The following is a 23495-nucleotide window of genomic DNA, read 5'->3' on the forward strand; positions in this document are numbered from 1 at the left end:
TCATTCAAAATTTGGTTTCATCTAAATATCTGGCTGAGATTTCCTGCAATCATTGCAAGAATTGGCAGTTAATAGAATTGTCTCCCCGCGATTAAATCCCCAGGTTCAGCTGTAGTGTTATAAAGCATAACACTACTGAAATTAAATTTGCTATAATGTACCTTGCTTTGGCTTCAGCTGATGTTTAATAAATTCAATTATTACTTATATGGACTGTTATTCTGTTCTGTTCTGTTCCATTCCATTCTGTTCCATTCCATTCTGAAAGGGGTTTAACTGTTTCTTCTAAAAGTTACTTTAATTCTAAATAATTTCACATTTAGCATATCCCTTTATCTTTACAAATTTTCACCCAATTTATTTAGAGTGGTGGTGGTGAGATTATTTTCATTTTCAGGCTTATATTGCAGGTGCAAATCTTGTTAAAATAAGATGGCACAGCTCTGGAATTGATTTGTTACTATCTCTTTATAATTTTTATGAAAATATTTGTATGGTATATTTTGAGATAAAACTACTGTTTAGCCATAATTCTTACCCGTATAATATTGCCCAATGTCAGTCATATAAAAGGCCTAAAAGTACAGATTCTACCTGTAAGTTTAGAGCATTTAAGGAAATAGCAAAGCAGAAAAAGTGAGAGAATATTGGTGTATTCCTTATAGTAGTTCAAAGTTTTGTGTTATGAATTATATGTAAAGATAAAGGCAAAAGTAAAGGTTTCCCCTCAGTGGTGGGATTCAAATATGTGAACAGCCAGTTCTCTGTGTGGATGCCGCTTCCAGAAGTCCGTTGTGGGCCTGGGCAACAGAAAATTAGCTACCGGTTCTGCCGAACTGGTGAGAACCGGCTGAATCCCACCACTTTTTCCCCTGTCCAGTCATGTCCAGAGATGCCAAGGGAACCAGCATTGTCTGAAGAGACTTCCAGGGTCATGTGGCCAGCATGAGTACACGCAAAGGCACACAGAATGCTGTATTGTATGTACCTTTCTTCATTAAACAAATGGACCTACTGAATATGTAAGTATGGAAATGGGAACCATTTTAGAAACCAACAGTGCAGGCATGTCTACTTACAATAAGGGGTAAATGTGTTTACAATTAGACTAATTCCATCAATTCCATTCAAACTGACTTTGGAACAAGCCCACACTGGATTCTACAGGAAGTAAAACAACCACATGAGAGTACTAAATATTTTTGAAGTGCAAAATAATATTTCCCCCAGCTGTCGATGAAAGAACATCAACCAAATGCACAAAATCCATTGTAAACATGTATCTATTTATTATGCATTTAAATGTGCACAGCACATACACCACAATATTAAACAACACCTGTATAAAACTACAGACAGATTTGGTAAATGATGAAATCTCATAACATTGATATAAAAATTTTACAATGTTATCTGAACATTACAATATAAATCACCTCTGACCACATTAAGGATGAGTTCGTCATTTGGCAACTGAAAGGAAAACAAGTGTGATTAAAAATGCACCTGTGAGCTGTATCAATTATTACGGAAACCTAGAAATATTTGGGGTATTCAGATGTATGCATTGTGCATATAAGTATCCACACATTAAAAAAGGGAGAGAAAGAATGAGAGAGAATAAAAGAAAAGATACAGAGATATCCCACACTGCACAGAAATGTTCTAGCATTCCTCTGTCTTGAGTTCATTTATTTAAGACTGGATTGGATGCACTTATTTTACTTATGTTTGCATGAACAACAGCTGATCAGGTCCTGCTGTTCTCTCATCACATCTTATGATGGATGATTGTGCTTATCCCTTGGAATTGGTTCATTTTTCTCCTAAGCTTTCTTTGAATACTCAAAAACTCAAAAGAAGAAGAAATGGAATGGGGAAAGTTCTTTTCTTACCCAGTCTCTCCACTTTTCAAGTAAAATATTACATAATGGACTTAATGATGAACTTAATAAAGACCAGGAAAAGCCAGTTGTACACATCATATTTAATTCAAAATAATGTTTTTGAACATGGTCATGAGATTCATTTCTGTCTCTTCTGTCTCTGCTGTGGGTTGCTCATACTCAAAAAGAGCAAGGCCTTTGCCTGAAAGATAATAAGACACTGGGAGAAAGTACTGTAGAAATATGCAAACCATCTTGAGTTCAAACTATTCTGAAATTAAAACAACCAGGATCAAACTTGAACCACACTGTTCCAACTTCATCAGAAGTATTCAGGCCTTAAACTGACCCTTTTTTCAAGTTTCAAGTAGCCATTTTGGGAACGCTTCTAGTGAAGAGTCCATTTCAGGTTCCACACTTTTCTATTGAACTCAATATTGAGTGTTTCCAGCATACTTCTATTGGCTAGCAGCAGAAATGGACGATTCCCATTTGTATCCAGATCCAAATTCATAGACGTTTGTAATGATGAAACTTCCCAAAAAGGGGAATTCATATTCCTAAATTCTGGCCTCACTCTCATTAGCACTGCTGATTAACTTTATTCTCCCAGGTCTTCCATTAATACAGTACATAAATATATGCAAGTCATTCATAAAGTAATGTGTATATAACAGTAGCATTTTTTTTCAAATACAGGAATGTTAAAAAAAGAAAGAAAGCTGAATTCATTTTTGCCATGCCTTGGAATTTTGATGATGACTTAATTTACCGAGTAGGTAAACATTCCTTAAGATTATAGTCCTTCAGTACCGAATTTCCTAGAGAAGGTCACAATTTACTATGGCTTCTATCACTACTGTAGAAAAAGGATACATTTACATGAAAAGTTACCTTAGGGTAATAATTCCTGAAGTGAATTACATATAAACTTAAAAATTGAACAGAAGACTGAGACTGAGAAATATCAAAGGATAGAAAAATAGCAATCTCCAGTAAGATGAAGCGGGCTTTGCTTCCCTTTCCTTTCTATTACAAGCAAAGTACACCAAGTAATTACCAGAGTTATTACTTCTGGTTGAAGAAATGCTGCATATTGATTCAAAGCAGCATATAAATGATCTAAGATATGCAGGCTGTAAAGCTAAAACATCTTGAAATATACTAGCTATGAGTTATTTTCTCGGGATAATTGAAGAGTTGGATAGATCTTAAAATTTGCTTGGTTAACTCACTAGTTAACCATAGCATATCAAATTTGGCATTGTACTTGATAATGAATGTAGAATCATGGTCACTTAGAATTTGCCCTATGAAATAAAGATCTACAATGGCAATTCTTGTGCATTCAAGTAATCTCTGCATTTAGCATGATAAATATAAGCCAATGTTTCATTTTAACACCCAATCTAGGCATTTCTAGAGGCACTTCTACTTGCAACTTGGCTGCAGAAAGGACTCAAAGGACACATGCTCAACCATTTGTGGTCATTAAGGCCACTGACTCCAAGCTCAAAGCCAATTCATCCTAATTTTGCTTTGGAGCAGAAATACAAAACTCCAAAAACTAGGAGAATATATGACCCCTAGAAGCTTGCAGTTTGGCCCATAAATACTTCTAAAATGGTTATGAAATTGTAGTGATTAATGTGGTAAATTGTTAAACTGGAAAAATTCATATTCATTGCATTTCATTATGATAATCTGAATTAAGTAAAATTTAGCTCTCTTGTCTCTTCCCTTCTACTATTGAAAAATGATCTTCAGCGCACCATTTAAAGGACAACTAACATCCAGTTGTTAATAATTTAAACAAACCTGAGTTAGGAGATGATCCAAAGAAAATGGTTGTCTGAATTGGAACTTGGCAGCCCACAGACTCCCAGAAGCCTCTTTTACTACAACTGTTGCAACTTGGTGATATAATTTCCCATCATTTTAAGGAAGGAAACATATGGAAGGAAACATATGGAAGCTATATTATAAGCTTTGAATTAGAGTTAGCATTATTTACTAAATGAATACACCTGTCCCTCCAAAAGTCTACTCTAACACTTAGGGAATGTTATCTAGGCCCATATGCATGACAAAGCCTCTCCTACTTTGCATCATGACCCTGACTATTGCCGTCTTCACTTCTCAAAAGGACTTTCCAAATGTTGTCGAGATATAGTCTTTCTCAGCCCTATCTCGGCTATTGAACTTTGGTCAAGAGTCTGTCAAATTCAGAGTTCACAGAGAACTCTGGATGGTTTAAGAGCAGATGCTTCTACACTGTTCTTCTTAACTGCACCAAAGAGAAGCAAAGTCTGAACCTTGGGCATACTCATGCATGTTGCACTAAACCATGGTTTAATATGACATCCCCAAAGCCTTGTTTTCTCTCTGCTAATACGTATTCAAAATGACCCTTCATATATCTCTCTCCAGTCATAGGTCTAACTATCTCTTTTATGATGGGGGCAATATAGCCACATCACAAGTCTCGAGAGTCAAAGCAAAGATCAGAGGCCATACTCATAATGAATTATATTTTTACCTGAGTGGGGAACTTGACCAGACTTCCTCATAACAGAAATAAAAACTTAAAGGCTGATTCCACCATTCAGTAATTGCAGTCTCCCCAAATGGCTCCCAAGCAGTCATACACACACATCCAATTTGTAAAGGGGTGGTAAAATGTGGGAACATATTTTAGTAGAACATTAAAAGTGGGATCAAAGTAAGTTTAGTGACTGAGCATCTGTTTTTTTTAAGTAGAATGTTCTAGCTTCATGTCTGCTCTGCTTAATAGGATTCTATCTAGCTCATGACAAGAAAGATCTCAGTTCCAGGAGATCCACTGCTAGCCAAGGTAGCCAATAGGCTGGATAGAACAAGAGTTGATCTTGATATAAGTCAGCTTCCTATTCTTCTGTTGTGCCAAAGAACGAAACACACTGTAATCAGGTGCCTGATCTGGGAGTGCTCTAAATAAGTTTGGTAGGTGAGGTGGGGGGAAAAGATATACTGAAAGAAATCCCATTGAAATAAATAGAAATAGGTGAAGGATTGTTGTCTAAAGTAGCCCTTCTCAGATAAAATCATTGAGTTCATTTCTAAATCTTCATGGCAGGTACTCTACCTGCATAGCAGCAAAATATTGTTTTGGTGGCTCTAATCTCCAGATAGCTGAGTACTTATCCTAATAATTCCAGTGCCTCATTTCGTGGTAAGCCCTTACCAATGCCAATATTCATCTCCCATTATGATTTTGAGACTTGTCTTCTACAACGTGACAAAGCTCCCTAGGCAATGTTTCCAAGATATCTGTTAGATGAAGCCTATGATTAGCTTCCAAAGCCCTACTTCCATTAAAAGAAACCATTAAACATTGCCTAAGAGTTACCCTCCTTTTTTGCTCATCCTTCCCATCCCCCCATCATCCTTCTTAAACCTGCTGGTTCATTCTTTGCTTTAAAGACATGGTTTACATTCACAAAATATATAAAGAAAAATATAAGGTTACTGGATGAGCATAGAGTGCTGCAGCCTGACAGCTGTCTGCAAATATTTTCACCATGATTATCCTTACTAAAAGTAAATCACTGGGTAAAGATAGCACAAACGTGACAAGGCTCAAATTGGATGTAACCAACACTATCTGGAATTCTTTTGACTACATATGGAAAAAGGGGGGGGTATTGGGATGCCCGCCCCATACACTGGAATTATAAGCAGGGTAAGGAGAAAAAATGAACGCCCTTTCCCTGCTGGTCTTGTAAAAAAAAAAAACTGGCTTCCAGAATAATTGAGTGAGGTAGATATTAAAACATCATTATTTCAGGGAATGAAATGAGAACACTACAACCTATAAACCATTTACAGTACAAATGTTTAATTAAAGTCATTATTATTACTTTGGAGTGAACTGCTATTGGGACAGGCTATAAAAATCATGTCCCAGCAAGAACCTTTATGGCAGAGGCATTGATAGCGGGGCAGGACTTCTACCATAGAAAAGCACCTATTTTGCAGCCCAAGACTTCATGGTTGAAACCACTGAATTACGATGATCAGATTGCCCACTTTTTTTTAAAGCAAAACAAAAATAAATCAGATCTATTAAACCCCTAATAGGTTTAACATACTTTTTCATATCTAAAAATCAACCTCCATTTTTAAAAGGCTAACTAGTAGCTTTACCTATGTTTATCTGCCTCCAACCCCAGCCGCAAAAAGATTGACTTCAACTAGTGATTGGATCCTGTACTGCAGAATTGCATCATCAGCTGGTTTTTGATATAGTGTAACATTTATGGAAACAATTGTTAAAGGACTGGTTGACCAATTTTAAAGGAAGGTGAACAAAATTAAAATAGGTCGTCCATGGTTTGTTCATGGCGATGTGTGAAGCAGGAACTTTGACTTGTTCCTATCTGAGAAGGACTCAGAGAAGGTGAGAGTTCCTGATTCAACGTGCACAGTAAAAAGAAAAAGAAAAAAAACATAGATGAAACCATCTAGTTTGTTAGCCAACTCATTGAAAGGAAGAGCCAAATATGCTCATTTGAGTAGCACTTCTGAAAAACAGTGGCTTACAACTATGTGGAAATCTGGCCCGAAAGGGAGAGATTTTTTCAAATATTACTAAAATCGTGCATTTGGTAGTTCTTGACTTGGGACCATTTGTTTGGCAACCTTTCCAAGTTCTAACGGCAACTGTAACTTACAACTGGGTTTCTGCCTTTATGAATATTGCAGCATCCCAACAGTCACGTGATCGTAATTCAGGTTCTTGACAACCAGCATGTAGTTACAGCAGATGCAGCATCCTGGGGTCATGTGATTGCCATATGTGACCTTCCCAGCTGCCTTTCATCAAGCAAAGTCAAACTGGATTTTCTTAATGTGTGATTTACTTAATGACTCTGGCAAAAAAAAAGGTTGTCAGATCGGATGCAGTCGTACAATGGCTCACTTAATGGTCGCATTGCTTAGCAACAGAAGTTCCAGTGCCAACTGTGGTTGTCAGTCAAGAACTACCTGTAATATCATTCCATTTAAAATATGGTTTTGTGGTCTTTAACACAAAAGCTATTCACTATAACCTATTCCCAAGTGTGACTGGCTGAAAGAAGAAAATGACCACGCTCTACCTAAGCTAAACAATGAGTAAAAATGTCCAAATGTTGCCTTGTACTAACATGGTAATCCTCAATCTCACAATGCTGAAAATTTAAGTCTAGAAGTTTAAAAGGATCTATCTAAGCACAATTCACTATGAACTCCTGCCGTGCAAGCTCCAGAGATTTTCAGTGGGTTTACTCCTACTTTGTCAGGTGGATTCTGCTCTACAGGCCCCAGAGGGATTGACTGCAGGGAAGTTCAGAGTTCAAATGTAGCAGAGCTAAAATGAACATTGAAGGGCATACACCAATGCTGCAGTTTCTGTAGCAGAAGTAAATTGATACCATTTCTATGAACTAAGGATGCTACACAAAAAGGAGATCAGAGATGCTGTACATTCCTATAAGCTGGCATCAGAACCGAGGAATATTTGTCTAGCCTTTTTTGTATGACTAAAACTTTCACTGGCAGTCATAACTGGTTAAAAACAATGTGTTTCTTTAAAAAAAAACAATTTAATGTCCACTAACAAACGTTGTACAATGCACAGAACAGTGCAAAACATATAGGAATCAGATTTCACATTTAAAAAGTGATAATAGCAGCACACCTGTGATAACTTACCCCAAAACAAAGATAAGATTAAATAAACCACAATGCAAGAGCCTTCTGCTGTTACACTGTGTAATGAATAGCTTAGGTTGGAGGTTTGGTTTTGTAGAAGGTTGTTCTTTCTTTCATTTCTTTTCTTTTAGGAATTTTTTAAAAAATCATCAGAACTATAAATAATTTTCCAGCAATATATACAGACATCAATAATTTAAATATGTTACATCTACTCTTGCATAAAACTCTCAAAGAAAAGTGCACCATAGATTTCACTCCCTCCCTCTTCCATTCTCCCAGCTGGGCCTTGCCTTTTCCATCTGCCCTGAGGTAGCTCTGAAGGGATAATTCTCAAATCCTGGGAAGAAAATGTGTCACTGTCATGGTGGGAGACACTTTGTTGCCTTTCTTGGTTCTTCCATTTTTGCTCAGGGCCATATACATCCCAGGATAGGTCTGGGATTCATAGGCGTTGTAGTTGTTTGGCAGCAGAATCTCTTTGAATTTACACTCATCACCAAAATGGCTCTGAAATGAGAGTGGAAGAGGAAGGGAAGAGAAGAGTGAGAGTAAGGGAAAAGTTAGATATAGAAAATGTATTTGTATACATGTACAAGAAAAATACACCTGACACTTGCCTTCTTTTTTGTTCTCTTTTCAACTTTATCATACAACTCTAGCTTCATAAAGTCTTTCAGATGGTTTTTATTCCATCCTAGTTCCTTTCAGTTTACAGTCTATAGCAGGGGTATCAAACTGCCAGCCCGTGGGCCGAATGTGTCATGGCGAAACCGCGCCCACCCCATTGCTGGCATTGGAAAAAAAGTCACGAAATGTCGCGACACATCACATGGTGAGTTTGACACCCCTGGTCTATAACAATAGCAATAGCACTTGGACTTATGTACCGCTTCACAGTGCTTGACAGCCCTCTCTCTAAGCAGTTTACAGAGTCAGCCTATTGCCCCCAACAATCTGGGTTCTCATTTTATTGACCTCAAAAGGATGGAAGTCTGAGTCAACCTTGAGCCAGTGAGACTCGAACTGCCAAACTGCTGGCAGCTGGGAGTCAGCAGAAGTAGCCTGCAGTGCTGCATTCTAACTACTGCGCCACCTCGGCTCATAACTTTTATTTTTCCAGAAAATGTAATCCAACATTTTTTGCGGGGATGATGGAATATTTGATGGAATATTTGCTGAAGGGACCATAGTGAAATTTTGGTATCATCAATAGGTTAAGGATGGATCTTGTCTAATCAAGAAAAGCAATACTGGCCTAGATTGATCAATCATCAGGTTTGGTAATTGGATGTAGGGAAGCTTCTTACATAAATGATGAAAGAGTTAAAATCAGACAATATATATATCATTTCTCTCTCTCTCTCTCTCTCTCTCTCACACACACACACACACACACACACACACACACACACACAACCCACACCTTGGTTCCATTCCTTTGTTTCTCTAAAATCTTCACTTTTCATAAGTTTCACAAGTATCTCATCTTCCTAGATACACCCTAGTATTTATCATGCAATATTTTATCTTTTTCCCAGAAATATACTTTTCTAGTTATGCAGATCACTTTCCAACAGAAATAAATGTCTGTTTTACTCAAATTATAATTAGCTGAATGTTACTTTTGTCTTTGTTCACTCCTATATAGATTTCATTTTTTAAAAAATGTATGCACTGCCCAAACATGTATACAAAAATTCATATTGAAGTTGATATAAATGTAAACTTTCCTTTTTAAATGCATCCTTCTTACATCTCTTTTCAACCATTTTAGTATTTGAAAACAAAAATTGAGTTCAGAGAAACAATTACTGTATATTTCAAATCACACAACACCAGCCAGTACAGATTATGTCAATTCTCATCAAAATTCACAACGATAATTGCTCAAACATACAGGTAATCCTCAACTAACAAAAGTTCATTTAGTAACCGTTCAAAGTTACTGTACAACGACACTGAAAAGATTGACATGACCATTTTTCACACTTACAGCTGTTACAGCATCCCAATGATCATGTAATCAAAATTCAAACACTTGGCCACTGACTCATATTTATGATGGTTGCAGTGTCCCGGCATCATGTGATCACCTTTTGCAAACTTCTGACAAGCAAAGTCAATGGAGAAGCCAGATTCACTTAACAAACATGTTGCTAACAATTGCAGCAATTCACTTAACAACTGTGGCAAGATTGTAAAATGGGGCAAAATTCATTTAACAACTGTCCCATTTAGCAACAGAAATTTTGGGCTCAATTGTGGTTGTAAGTCAAGGACTACATGTACTTGTCTTCCTGCCTGTTCCTTGATCTGGAATAATAATAAGAGAAGTCCAAAACTGTTCACTTAAGCCAGATTCAGGACTTTGTCTTCCTCTACATTGGTTAAACTCTTGGGACTAAGAGCAGCATTATTTTTTCAAACAGAATTCCCCAGCCTAATTTTATGCTTGTCTAGAGTGATGACATTCCACAAATGGCAAGGCCCTACATTAAGAAGACTCCTAAAATCTTGAAGCAGCAATACCCCCAACCAATTATTATTCCCTCTTTTATTTCTGATTGTGGACAAACCGTTCACATCATATTCTGAATAACATTTCAAAATAATTTTATGAATGAATTTCTCAGCTTTCAGGGCCTAAATATGGCTGAATCCCAAAACATGTACGTACACCTTTATTACCTGCTTTCCACTCAAATTAGTGCTCAAGGCGACCTAATCTGTACACGCCCTATAGCTTCTCTCTCTTTTCCCCATCCATCTCCACTTCTGTCAATTTGATTTGCTTTAAAAATTCTAGGTAATTCTACTGTTTTTAGTGGCTCCTCAACTATTAAAGCTGGCATATTCCTGAAGCTCACAGTAATATAATACAGATATAATGTAGAATGAAAATTAAAACTCGAAGACAAATAAATTGAAATCAGTTTTTATTAATTGAGATTACATATATTCAATTAAAAATTTAAAACACAGAATGTCTATGGAATCTACTCTACAAAGCTCAGAATAGGTAGACCCATCCTTGCCTCAACTATTTACACATATTCCATATGCTAGAGGATTTCCCCTCCCCTCTTTTAATATTAAACTCAAAGAATCGACTGTTTTAAGAACGTAGATGTATATACTTTTCTATACAGGGGAAGGTCTCCTCTTACACAGAGAGCAGTAAAGCCCTCAGATATTTTCAAGCATGGAAAATCTTCAGGCAGCTGCCTTAAAAATGAAGGGGGAGGGGACACATCTTTATGTTATATTAAGGATGATTTGAAGAAGACAAGAGAACTTTCTCCTGAGTGCTACATTTTCTCCAAGAAAATTATGGGGGCTGTATGCTGGAGCATCAAGTTATTTTTTCTCTCTTTTAAAAATATAATGTTATTTAAAAAAAATTAAAACAGGGCTAAAAATTAATAGAAACTAAAATTAAGTAAGAAGGAAAAAGAAATGAAAGAAAAAAGAAAAGTAGTAGAAAAACAGAAAAGAAACCCAAAAGATATAAAGAAGTGATTTTCAATCTTTATGAGTTGTAACTACAATTGTAGATTTACTTTTCTTTAAAGTTACAGCATGATGTTTTACTTTCTGTAATCTAGTCTAGCTAATTATTAAAACCATAGATCATAAATTCATTTTTTGTTTGTTTTATGCTAAAGTCCATAAGGAGTTTCCAGTCACCAATAAACATAGATATTGCCCTCAAACAGGTCAATTTGGCCATCTTAGCAAATTCTTTCAGCTCCACCAACTATTCTTCCATGGTGGCATTACCAAATATTCCCATCAAATTCTTTTTTCTGAATTATTCTCAACGTGCCTCATCTCACTTTCTCTATCTGCCTTCTCCTTCTCCCATTTTTATCCTTACTCCCCCTCCCTTCTTTTCTCTTCTTGCCCAATAGCCTTGCCTCTTCTGCAGAACATTTAAATTTAAAAAAAAATATGAAAGAACATTTGTTTGTAAGAAATATCAGTGGAGCTTTTCTCTTTCAGGAGGGAAGAACCCAATCTTACGGAACTCAAATAAAAATGGACAAAAAACAAGGGATTTATAAAGCGATTGCTTGTTTTCAGAAGAAGAGCAATGGTTATGTTACCAGTATTTTTCATGTATGTCAGTGCTGCCTTATATGCATGGATCATAAAAACAACCACCCTTTTATACAGTACAGAAATTTGCTTATTCTGGTCAGCATTTCTGGCAATATACAGTATCCATGATTCTTCCACTGCTATATTCCACAAGGTAAGCGTTTGGATATGGATGCACCATCATTGAATCCCACGGTTTTCTGGGTCCAACCCCTGTCTAGGGCAGCTATCCTCATATTATCCAGACAAATGGCATTGACCCTTTGCCTTGAAAACCTGTAATGGTACATCACCTATGACTCCAGGAGGCAGGCTACTTAATAGCTCTTGCCACCAGGAAATTTCTCCATGTTCCATGTTTGACTATTTTTCTGTAAAGCTTTTACCCTGGGGTTCTCTGGAGTATAAATCCACACCATCTCCCTTATACATTGACTCTCAAGTATTAAAAGATGGCTCTCATTTCTCCCCATATTTTTTCTTCTTTAGTGAAATGTATCCATTTCCTGTAACTGTTTTTCCCCACAGGTTTTATCCTCCAAGCCCCCTTGTTGCTCCTCTCTGCATTTTCTTCATTTCATCAATAGCTTTCTTGTATTGTAGTGTCTGTATCTGAACACAGTATTTCAAGTGTGGGCTGTCCAGCACCTCAGAGAACACAAATATCCTTTCCTGTGTTCTCAGTACTATACTTATGCTGCGCTGCATTGGCTCTTTTGGCAGCTGCAACATGCTGCTGGCTCATGTTTAACCTGTGGTCTACCAGGATGATCAGATTCATCTTACCAAGCCAAGTACCACCAGTTTTGTACCTGTGCATCTGGTTTTTCTGAGTACAGAAATTATATTTCTCATAACTGAACTGCATACTGCTGAACATTCTTTCCCCATTCACAGAATGAAGCATACCCATACAAAGAAAACAGCAATGCTGTTTAAAGGTTAAACGTGGCTAATCAGTCATAACCACTCACCTACTGATTAAATTATGATTAATATAAGTTATGATTATTCTTATATTATTCTGAAAATTATCAAGAGTCCAATGGCTAATTAACTACTTAACTTTATCTATTTTTGGACATAAGCTGTCCAATGGCAGTTAGCAGAGCTACAAGAAGGAATAGTATTATGGGTCTACTATGCTGCTTTCTTTTGCTCCCTATATAAAGGAAACCTAACTCATCAAGTACCAGGTATTTGCCATTGTTTAATTACTGTGTTGTAATCCAAAATACCACAACCAAAGGACTTGACATAGATGATTCCTTTGGCTTGAGGGAGATAGTGTAAGAAAATAAGACAAGCCATTACAGTCTACCACCCTTTGAAACTTTCCTTTAATCTCAATTTTTTTTCCTGCCTGTATTTCAGATTGTTAGTTTGTTTGGAATGCAGTCCAATGACTAGTTTGTACTGACCCCTAAATAAAAGTTTGCCATCTTAGAGTAAAGTGCCTTTGGGTAATATGTTCAGCCTGTAATCCACACAATAACTTTCTCCAAATGAAACTGAAGAATTAGATTAGATTAGATTAGATTAGATAGATAGATAGATAGATAGATAGATAGATAGATAGATAGATAGACGATGATAGATAGATAGATAGATAGATAGATAGACAGATGATAGATAGACAAATGATAGATAGAGATAGAGATAGATAGATAGAGATAGATGATAGACAGATGATGATAGATAGAGATAGACGATGATAGATAGATAGATGATAGATAGACAAATGATATAGATAGATAGATAGATAGAGATAGATAGATAGATAGATAGATAGATAGATAGATAGATAAGAGAGATAAATCTACATGAATGACACAGAACAAAGGATGTATCTTTTGATTAGCTATTTAAAAACGATAAGTATATAGAAAATGCAGAAGGAAAATGATAATTGGTGGCAAATTGATATAAATAAAGGAAAAGCTATTATGTCCAAAGTCTTAAATTATCTGATTGTATAATGCCTTTTACACCTTTAAGATTTAGTCTTGCTTTCTTTTAGACAAGACAGTAAGAAAACACTCTTTCTTTGGCAAAAATCTCTGCCTGCATCAGTTCATATAAACAGAGTGACTACAATAGAAAGACAGCTGGAAATGACCAAAGGAGAAAAAAAAGACTGGTGTTATTTTTAGAAACTAAATAGGCTACAAGAATTGAAATGGCTCTCCCACCATTTTTGCTCTAGATTTTTAGATTCAAACAAATTCAGTATAGAATAAAGGAATCTAAAGTATCCTGTTACCCTCATAGTTAAACTGTCTTTTTCTTCCACTAGACAGTGCATGAATATATCCATATGTAATTAGTTTTTGAGTTTTGTTATAAATTACTGCTTAGCCTTTATCACATAGTGACACAGTTGGCTAAATTCAAGAAATTATGTCTTATAAAGCTTTGTAGCAGAACAAAAAAAAAAAACCCACACCCCCATCATCCTATTTTTTTGTAAGTGTTTGCCATTTCACTTCTCAAAACTTTGCCCTTTAAATTGAATAAAGGGAAGAGAAAAGGTATTCTGTTATAAAACACACAAAAAGTATTCGTAATAACTATTCCATTTGTTTTAGGACTACAGCTCTCAAACTTCTGAAGCCAGCACAGCCAGTGGAAAAGTAGTAATCCAAATACCTTGGAAGATTGCAGAAAATTACAAGAATTGAATGTCTCAGAGCAATATTTTATCTTACAGTTTACAAACCTATGTATACACACATATGTGCAATCCTTTGATATCCCAAATTAGATGATTGTAATACGTGGAAATATATGTGTATATACAATCAAAGAATTATCCTCTTAGTGGTTTAACAAGCACATCTATTTAATCTGTCTACTAAAAGCCGGCCATATTAAAACACTTACTTGTCTTTCTAGTAGTGCCAATTGTGTTCATCAAATACAAGTACTATTGATACACATTATTTTTAAAAGGTGACTAAAAGCCTTTAGCTGAACACCTTCATAACTGTTACTTACAGATCCATAGAGTTTGCCTTTGCCGTTCATTGCTACAAAAAGTCCACTTTTAACACCAAAAAGGCTAACCACTCCTCGTTCCACTGGAGAAATTTCCAGCAAACCTTTAAGAGAAGAAGAATGCATTAGAAAATACCAGGATATAAATATAGAATTACATGCAATCATAAACCATTTGAATAAAGAATAGCCTACTAATTCTATGACTTTTTAAAATATGTCAGTAGAACCATACCAGTAGGGTTACTCTTGTGGCATGCAACAGCTATTCAACAAGTTTAGGAATATTTATGTACAGTTTGTATTATGGCTTTGTAGATACCTATATTAGGAAGCAATTATCAAGCTATTAAGATTCAGAAAAGTTCTACTGAGCTTCAGGTTACTCTAGAACAGAAATGGGCAATCTCCAGCTTATGGGTTGGACCATCCAGCCCCAACAGCAGGTCCAGTCCAAAACCATTGCCAGTCTCACTAATTATTCTTTTTCACCAATCTTTTCAAAACTTCCCTGCAGAAGATGATGGATTCACTCAAGCTTAGAATAAATGGTTGAAGCACTGTAATCTTTGTTTCCCATCAGCTTACTCATAATGCTTGAGTTGTTGTGGCTGCTACTCAAGTTGCCATATTGCCATCTCACCATCTGGGAGGTCTTTTTTATTCCCCCAGATATTATATTATATGGAATATTGTTGGCACAATTTTCTCCTAGAACACTGTGTAAATTTGGGTATTGAATGATGTACAACTAACTTGCCGAAACTTGAGACTAAATGTCACTTGTGGTGGAATAAGCAAGGATATTGGTTCAGTTTTGGTGGAATTAACAGAATGGAGGTAATGACCACTTCTGAGTAACCAAACCATCCATTTTCTTTGTAATAGTCAACCATCTCCTGCCCTCTTGATTTGTGCGGCCCTTCTCACTGACTTGATTCTCAAACTGTACTAACAGGGACAAGCCCATTTTGGTAGGGAGTTGCAATGAGTGAGATAAAGATGTGCAGAACTGACTACTCATTTGGCTGGGATCCACATGTGACTATTTCCATGATATTGCAATATTGAGGGGAAGAATTTCCGGTTATTCTTTGATTACTAACTATGTTCCACATATTTTATGTTTATATACTATATGTGCTTCGCCACTTCACAACAATGAGAAACTCTGTGACGATTTTTGATATGTGTGCAAAGAAGCAATCTGAAGGCTGTAAAAACACAGTTATGCATTCTTGTCAGAATTGCCTAATCAGGTTTTATTAAGTGAACCACAACTGGCTGGTTCAAGCATGCTGACTTTAAACCATGATTTGCAAACCACCACTAAGTGGATTCACACATTGCATTGAAACAAAACATACCCTGCCTTAACACAGTGAATGAATTTAGCCTACTCCTACTTCCATAGAGAATTAACAGACCCACTGCAAATGTTAACACTGATTTCCCCACCCCAAAAAAATAGGAGTGATTTGCATTGACATAACCAAACTACTCTCCACAGACAACTTTCCATATGATAACACATCTCTATAAAATGGCTGTCATACAGACCAGCAGCTATCCCTGCTCAGGATATGCCCAACATATTGCTCTACAGTCTCTTGCCTCAATAAAGTTACAGAGCACATAGTCCTGGGGTTGATTGTTGCCATGAGAGCCCTCCCTTTGCCTTTGTCAACTAATTTTTATTAGGGTTTAATTATTCCTGCCTCCTTAATTTTTTTATAATTATATAACATATAACATTTTAATTTTTGTATAAACGAATGAATGGATGAATGGATGTCATCTAGTTTAACTCCTCAGCATGTTCATTAATGGCTCTTCCAGCCCAACTCAGCCAATGTACTGCCTGCTATAATTCCTTTTAGAAAGTGCTTAAAAGCAGCCTTCTCAATCTAGCAGTTCCCAGATATATGTGGAACTACAAATGCCTCTGCTGGCAGTGATAGTAACAAGGGATGCTGGAGTCTGACATAACTGCCTTGCAAATGCTTCAGGTCCTCCTTCTGCTGTGATTGAAGAGCTAGCAGAGATCCCCCACCTTGCCCAGCTTAAAATAAGTAACTGGCATGTTTTAGGACACATGAAACGTTTGTCATGGTGCAGTCTTTAACCCCTCCTCCCAGTCCTATTGTTTCAGTTGGGTGTTAGTTAGAATTAGAGCTATGGGGCCATGGGGTTAAGTCACGAACAGATGCTTTTAAACTATCCTGCTCCTTGGGATCTTGAATCCCAAATTAACTACTCATCAGCCTGTGGCAAAAGCAGGGTGGGGTTTAAGAATAGCTGCTTCCCATAACCGAAGCTAGGTTGTTAAGGAAAAATGTCTAATTTTATTTAGAAAGTTAAAAAAAAAAAAAGTCCTGCTTTAAATTGATTGAGCTCCAGGACAAGGTCAGGTTGGCCAAACTTCTGGGGCTCAAGTTTTAGTTACAGAGGCAGGGCTGACTCTGCTTCTGTTCTTGGGCTGAGCTGCACAAGGAGCAGCCAGTAAAGTCGAATCACCCCACATAAAACCGAGAAATCTCACTTTCAAAGATGATACCACACTCCTTGCACAGCAAGCGCAGTTGGCTACCATTCAACTGAGCCATAGCTCACTCTGCTGTAATAAATGGCTACTCTATTTATTCCAAGCCTCCGCCTTTCCCAGTTTTCCTTGGCCATCTCGAGGACCCCTCCAAAACACGGCTTCCCTTTGCTTTGATCGCAGCTCTTACGGATTCCCGAGAGACCGCGGGATAATCCCTTCACTCCTTCACACGTTGCGTTTCTCTTCAGACCCAACCCCATCCCTTCTGCGCAGGGAAATAGCGGGAAAACGCCACGCAGGATCCTCGTCTGACGCCCCGCCGACTTACCTGGCAGCTCCCCGCAAAGCCGGAGAAAACAAGCATCTGACAACCTATCTGGCCTTTTCGGGGTTTCTCCGCGTTGGGTCTACCTGGCCTTCCTGGGTTGGACCCTTTCGTTCCCCTGCCTCAGCCGAGGCTGCTTTCCTGCAGCTCTGCCTAATTGCTCTCTGCCTTCGGAGCTCGTTCGGCTTTGACCCTGGCTGCCGCTTGCCTGAAGCGGGGAAAGGGGAGAGGTTTGGCGCCTTGCCCTGAAAGGGTGCGCCGGGCTTTCCTCCTAGGCGAGCGCGTCTCAGCCAGGCGGACCGACGGGCTCGACCGTCCGCGCTCCGAGAGCCTCGCTCCGTCCACCGCGACCAGAAGGCAGCTTCCCGGGACCCCAGAAGCAACTCCCTCGCCCCTTTTCCCCGCCTTAGGATCCCGCGCAGCTCCGCGGCGCTCGCTCGCTCGCTCGCCACCCCTTCTGGGGCGTCTCAGCGGAGCGGACGCAGGTGGGCCAAGGCGACGGGGCGCCGCGACTTACTGTATCGATTTTCATCGTGGATCCCGTTGATCCGGCTGTCCGGCAGGACCTGGATGTGAAACCCGATGCCGACGTTGCAGTAGAGGCGCCGCAGCCTCTTGATGCCCAGCAGATAGTCCCCGTCCCGGCTGAGCAAATTCCTTTCCCCGGGGGGGAGCCTGGCCATGGAGCGCGAGAAGAGAGTCTCCCAGCGCCACTCCAGGGTCTCGTTGTACTGCTGGGCGAAGACGGGCATGCAGCGCCCCGCCAGCCAGGGCGATAGCAGTCCCAGGAGCAGGGCTGGCCAGCAGGCCGGACAGGGACCAGTCATCCTGAGAGAGAGCGCTGGCAGCACACGTGGTTCCAGGGGAGGCAAGCGGCTAAAAATACCCTTCTCCGGCGCAGCTTCTGCCCCGGACTTAGATCCCAAGAGCGGGGGTGGGGGTGGGCGCAGGGAAGACAAACAAATAAAGAAACAAACAAACACGAACACACAAATATGTGCATATATATATATATTATATTATATATATATATTATATTATATATATATAGATAATATATATATATATATATATAAATTATATATATATATATTATATTATGTATATAAAATATACATAATATATATATATAAATTTTATATATATCAAAATTTCGTAGGGAGGGGGGAAGTAACTCAGCACCCCGTGGAGCTGGAGAGCCCCGGTTTAGATCTCATGGAAGCGGAATCCGGTGCGCAAGCAAAGATCGAGTCCGCGGCAGCTTCTTCTGAACTTGATCTCCGCTTCCGTCAAATGGGGACCTGCTCTGCGCGCTCACTCTCCTGGCTCTTCTCCCCCGAAACCGCGACGTTTATATGTCCAGCGGGCCTTGATACCTATTACATCACCACCTATTGCTGCCTACAAGCGACTTGAACTGGACGCGAAATGATCACCCCGAGATGGTCCATCGCAACCAATTGGGTCTTAGAAGTCGCGGATGGGGGGGGAGGCGAGGAGAAAGGAGGAGGGAATATATGTCAACTTTAAAAAAAAAAAAAAATACACGAGTCTTCCGTTAAGGATAATCGAGAAACTTTCACCTTTCCTGCTCAGGACATGCGACTCGTAGTGGGTTTTTTTTTCCCCTTCGGTTTTGCAAGCGTGTGCAAATGCTTACCAGTTTAACATACGCACAAACGCACATATCAAAGAATGCCCAACACGCCTCTCCCGCTCCATCCTCCTCCTCCACCCCTCAACAATGTCTCACTTTGTGGAAAACAGAGGAATTTAAGCTTTTGGCTGTTTCCAAGTAACATGCTTTAGAGTTTGCATAGAAAGGAGGGGGGATCCTTCATGATAGGCCAAAATAGCTAATGCATGAGAGACTAAAGGCATTTTTTAAAAATGCAAAATAATAATAATAATAATAATAATAATAAAGTAAAAAAGCCAGGTCAAAAAATTTGGAAGGCAACATTTCCAAAGCGTTCTGCACAGACGAAATCAAAGTATATCTGAACAGGAGCTTGGAAAGATGGGGAAAGAGAGGAGAGAGGAGAATCCGCCTTTCAATTCAATGATACAAGCCCAAAAATGCACCGGGGAGTTGTTAAGAGTAGTAAGGAGTGCCGAATTCTCCAGCGATCCATTGGAATGGGATCTTAAAGATACTTTTGGTATCTGATAGTTTTAGGTTACCCCAGCGTTTCTAAGAGTATCAGACTGACAGCCCATGGAGAAGCTCTTCTCTGGTTACATATATGCTCCGTGGAGTCATTTTTCTGTCTATATGTATATATATAGAATATCTATACTATTCCTGCAGCAGGAGTCCAAGTCTCTTTTCTCTTCTCTTTGGGAGTTCTTCCTTTATGTGAACATGAAGAACATATACTTCACATATAGCTTGCAGCTCATTCTGCTCCTATGGAATTCATCTCCCTGATACGGAAAAATTTCCTTAAGGAACCAATTAATGGATCCTTCAGCATTTTTAATACTCATCCCTTGAAACAGGACAGAGGAAAACATGTTAATTAATTCAGTAGGTCTAACTTGAAAATAAAGCCCTGGGTTTTTTTTTTTAATAGCTTATACCCTCCCAAGACACCCCCCCCCGCCCCAATTAGCCCCAATGGAAAGAACAGAGGAAAAAGAATTCCAGGCCATCTTACAAAATCAATGTAATCCTCTCTGTATTAAACTACATCTCAGATCTCTTTTCTGTGATAGTGGGTTTGTTTTCCCAATATATTAAAGTTCACCCAGAGATAAGAGGCTGATGTAACTTGCACAAATTCTGTAAAATTTGTTCACTTCCTTTTGGCAGTAGACAAGGCTGGATCTTGTGTCAGGTTCAAGTTTTCACATTTGCAAAGGGACACCCAGATGGATCGTCTCCAGAAAAACCCTAAGCATTGGATGGGATTTTTCTCTCTAGCAAGGCTGAAATTAAGCATCAAGGTACCTAAATGTAAATTAGTTTATAAATGCAACTGCACTGTTCCAGAACAAACCTAACTTTATCTTAAAGTCCATGTGAATTCATTAGGCTTATTCCCAGCTCAGAATGTGATTATTGAGTTGTTCCCAGCAGTCTCGGAGCCAGTTAGAGCAATCATCATCACCACCACCAGCAGCAACTCTTGACCAACCTCTCTAAATCTCAAAAGAAGCTAACAGAATCAGACCTAGGGAGTTTAGCAAACATCCCAGAAGAAAAGCAACCAATTATTTCTGTGCCCTTGATAGAAAAACTACTGAGATGGATGTCCCTGCCCATGAAGTCACTGGGAGTTGATCTGCTTCCAAGTCTATATATTGATATATGCACTTATTGTCATTATTAAATAAAGATCAGGGGGTACACCTGCTCAAGAATGTCAAACAGTCCAGGATGGTCCCAAACGCCCCCCCCCCAAAGCACACAGTCTTTAAAAACCACCAGCAGGTTTCATCCCTTTCAGTGGAACCAGGTTCCCCGCTGCTCCAGCACTGAGACGAGAAAGAAAAAGGGAATTGCCCTGGGAGTCAGATGCCACCTCACCTAAGCGTGAAAATCTTTGACTTTTGTTAAAATCTCAGCACCCTGCTCATCGTCCCTCCTCCCCAATTTACTCTCATATTCACATCAGCTTTCCTTTTTTCTAAAGAGAGCTGAGCTGTATTAAGGGGTTATCTGATCCAGAATCTCGCTCCCAGTCAGACCTATGGGCTGCCAAACTGCCTCAGTTCTTGGAAGTAGCTATACAGCAGTGGTTCTCAACCTGTGGGTCGGGACCCCATTTGGGGTCGAACGACCATTTCACGGGGTTGCCAAACAACGCAGTCCACCATTTTTCCCCCCTTTTCCTTAACTGTGCTACTCCCTTTTATTCTATTGGCTTTTGAAAGCCAATAGAATAGACTCTCTTGAATAGAGTCTAATTCTATTGGCTTTCAAAAGCCAATAGGAATTGTCCAGGCTGTCTCTGCCCTGCTGAGCCCGCCAAAAGTCCCATTCTGCAAACGGTGCTGCACCAGTTGAGTAGTCCTCGACTTACGACCGGTTGAATAATCCTCGACTTACGACCGGTTGGGGGTCGCAGCATTAAAAAGGTTGAGAACCACTGCTATACAGTCATATGGCTGATGGTCACTGGGAATCTCATCCTTCAGGTACTTGTCTAATCCCCCTCTAAAACATCTTAACTGCTGCCATTATTACATTCCGAAGTAGCAAATTTTATCTTTTCACTATAGATGTTGTGGACAGGCTGCTTCATCTCTCTCCTGAATCCTTTGCTTGTTCCGCGTCATCAGATCTTTGTAGATTCTTGAGTTATGAAATACAGAGCAAGTATTGTTTTTACATGATTTCATGTACCGGCTATTGTGCCTCCGTTCACTTTTGTCCCCAGATAAGTGTTAGAAAATTCACTTAAAAGAACTACACAAGAACCAGAACTTAATGCTAAAAGAAAAAAGAAAGAAAGCCCTCATGCACAACAACCCAAGTGTATGGAATTGTTACCCCATCCGTGTTGAAACCCACCACCACCACCATTTTCAATTTTTTTTCTTGCATTTAGCATCATCTTTATCTTATGCTGTGATGATGGGCAGCAGTTTAGCTGTTTGGTTAAAAATACTGGAAAGGTTTGTAGGAGAATTGTTTGCCAATGATTATTAGCCACAAATTGCTAATAAGAGACAATCTATTCTTTTTCCCCCCAAAATTTATTATTAGCTCATCAAAATATAAAATACAGAAATACAAAGAAAAATGAAAATAATATTAAAATCAGGGAGGAAAAAGGGAAGAGAGAAGAGTGTAAGGTAGAGGAGAAAAACAAAGAAAAAAATATTGACTTCCCACTCCTTTGGGTGCAGGTAGAATAAGGTAATATCATGAAACCTCAACTTTTTACTTTTATATAATAATATAATATATAATAATAATAATATACTAGTCATTTCTATAACAAAAAAAACTATCTACTCAGCACATTCAAACCCCCAAAATTTTTTTCCATTGCAAGCACAAAGTCCAAAGGTCGTTTCCAAATAGAACCAAATTGTGTTCTTTTCTTTCATCAAAGCAGTCAATTTAGCCATCAACTCATCAACTTTTGCAGCCATTCAAGAGACAAAATATTATTACTGATCAAATTATTACTGGACACAAATAATTAATGATGATTCTTCTCATCTTTTCCTATAACAGAGAGGATACCAAGACTTCATGCTAGTTCTTCCTGAACAGACAGTACTAGACTGAAAGAAATTTGAGGGTTGATCCAACGATGCCCTTATCTACATGGCTATGGATCTAGATCTAGTACAGGTAGTCCTTGACTTATGACCACAAATGAGTCCAGAAATTTATTAAGTGAAGTTTGCCCCATTTTTCGACCTTTCTTGCCACTGTTGTTAAATGAATCACTGGAGTTGTTCAGTTAGTAACACAGTTGTTAAATGAATCTGGCTTCCCCATTGACTTTGCTTGTCAGAAGTTTGCAAAAGGTGATCACGTGACCACGGGACACTGCAACCCTTATAAATATTGCCAAGTATCTAAAAAGTTGCCAAGTATCTGCATGTTGATCACTTGACCATGGGGATGCTGCAATGGTTGTAATTGTAAAAAATGGTCATAAGTCACTTTTTTTCAGTACTGTTGTAACTTTGAATGGTCACTAAATAAACTGTTGTAAGTCAAGGAGTATCTGTAATGATGCTTTGTTTTCTTGGCTATGTTAAAATGAAGAACAAATATTTGATTATGCTTACGCATTTTAGAGCAAATTGTCTAGGTTATCTAGTTCCATATCTATCCCAGTTATCTATTACTGGAGTAGAAATGGCTATCTATGATCTTTGTGCAGAGTGGATGAAATTATCTATGGGAGAGAAACTGTTTTATGCCTGTTGCAAGGTA

General features: G+C 38.6%; 1 protein-coding gene across 1 annotated transcript; it reads right to left on the reverse strand.

The window, feature by feature from the left end:
- Positions 1–1329: 1329 nt before the first annotated feature.
- On the reverse strand, positions 1330–18417 carry FGF4 (fibroblast growth factor 4). Its single transcript, XM_039361461.1, has 3 exons — positions 18108–18417; positions 14721–14824; positions 1330–8129 (listed from the first exon to the last, which is right to left on the reverse strand). The coding sequence occupies exons 1-3, from the start codon at positions 18415–18417 to the stop codon at positions 7953–7955; spliced, it is 591 nt and encodes a 196-aa protein (XP_039217395.1). The 3' UTR covers positions 1330–7952.
- Between the last annotated feature and the right edge of the window lie 5078 nt (positions 18418–23495).

This window comes from Crotalus tigris, unplaced genomic scaffold, assembly GCF_016545835.1.
Source record: "Crotalus tigris isolate CLP2741 ecotype Arizona unplaced genomic scaffold, ASM1654583v1 scf7180000019267.1258330, whole genome shotgun sequence".
Classification (NCBI taxonomy): Eukaryota; Metazoa; Chordata; class Lepidosauria; order Squamata; family Viperidae; genus Crotalus; species Crotalus tigris.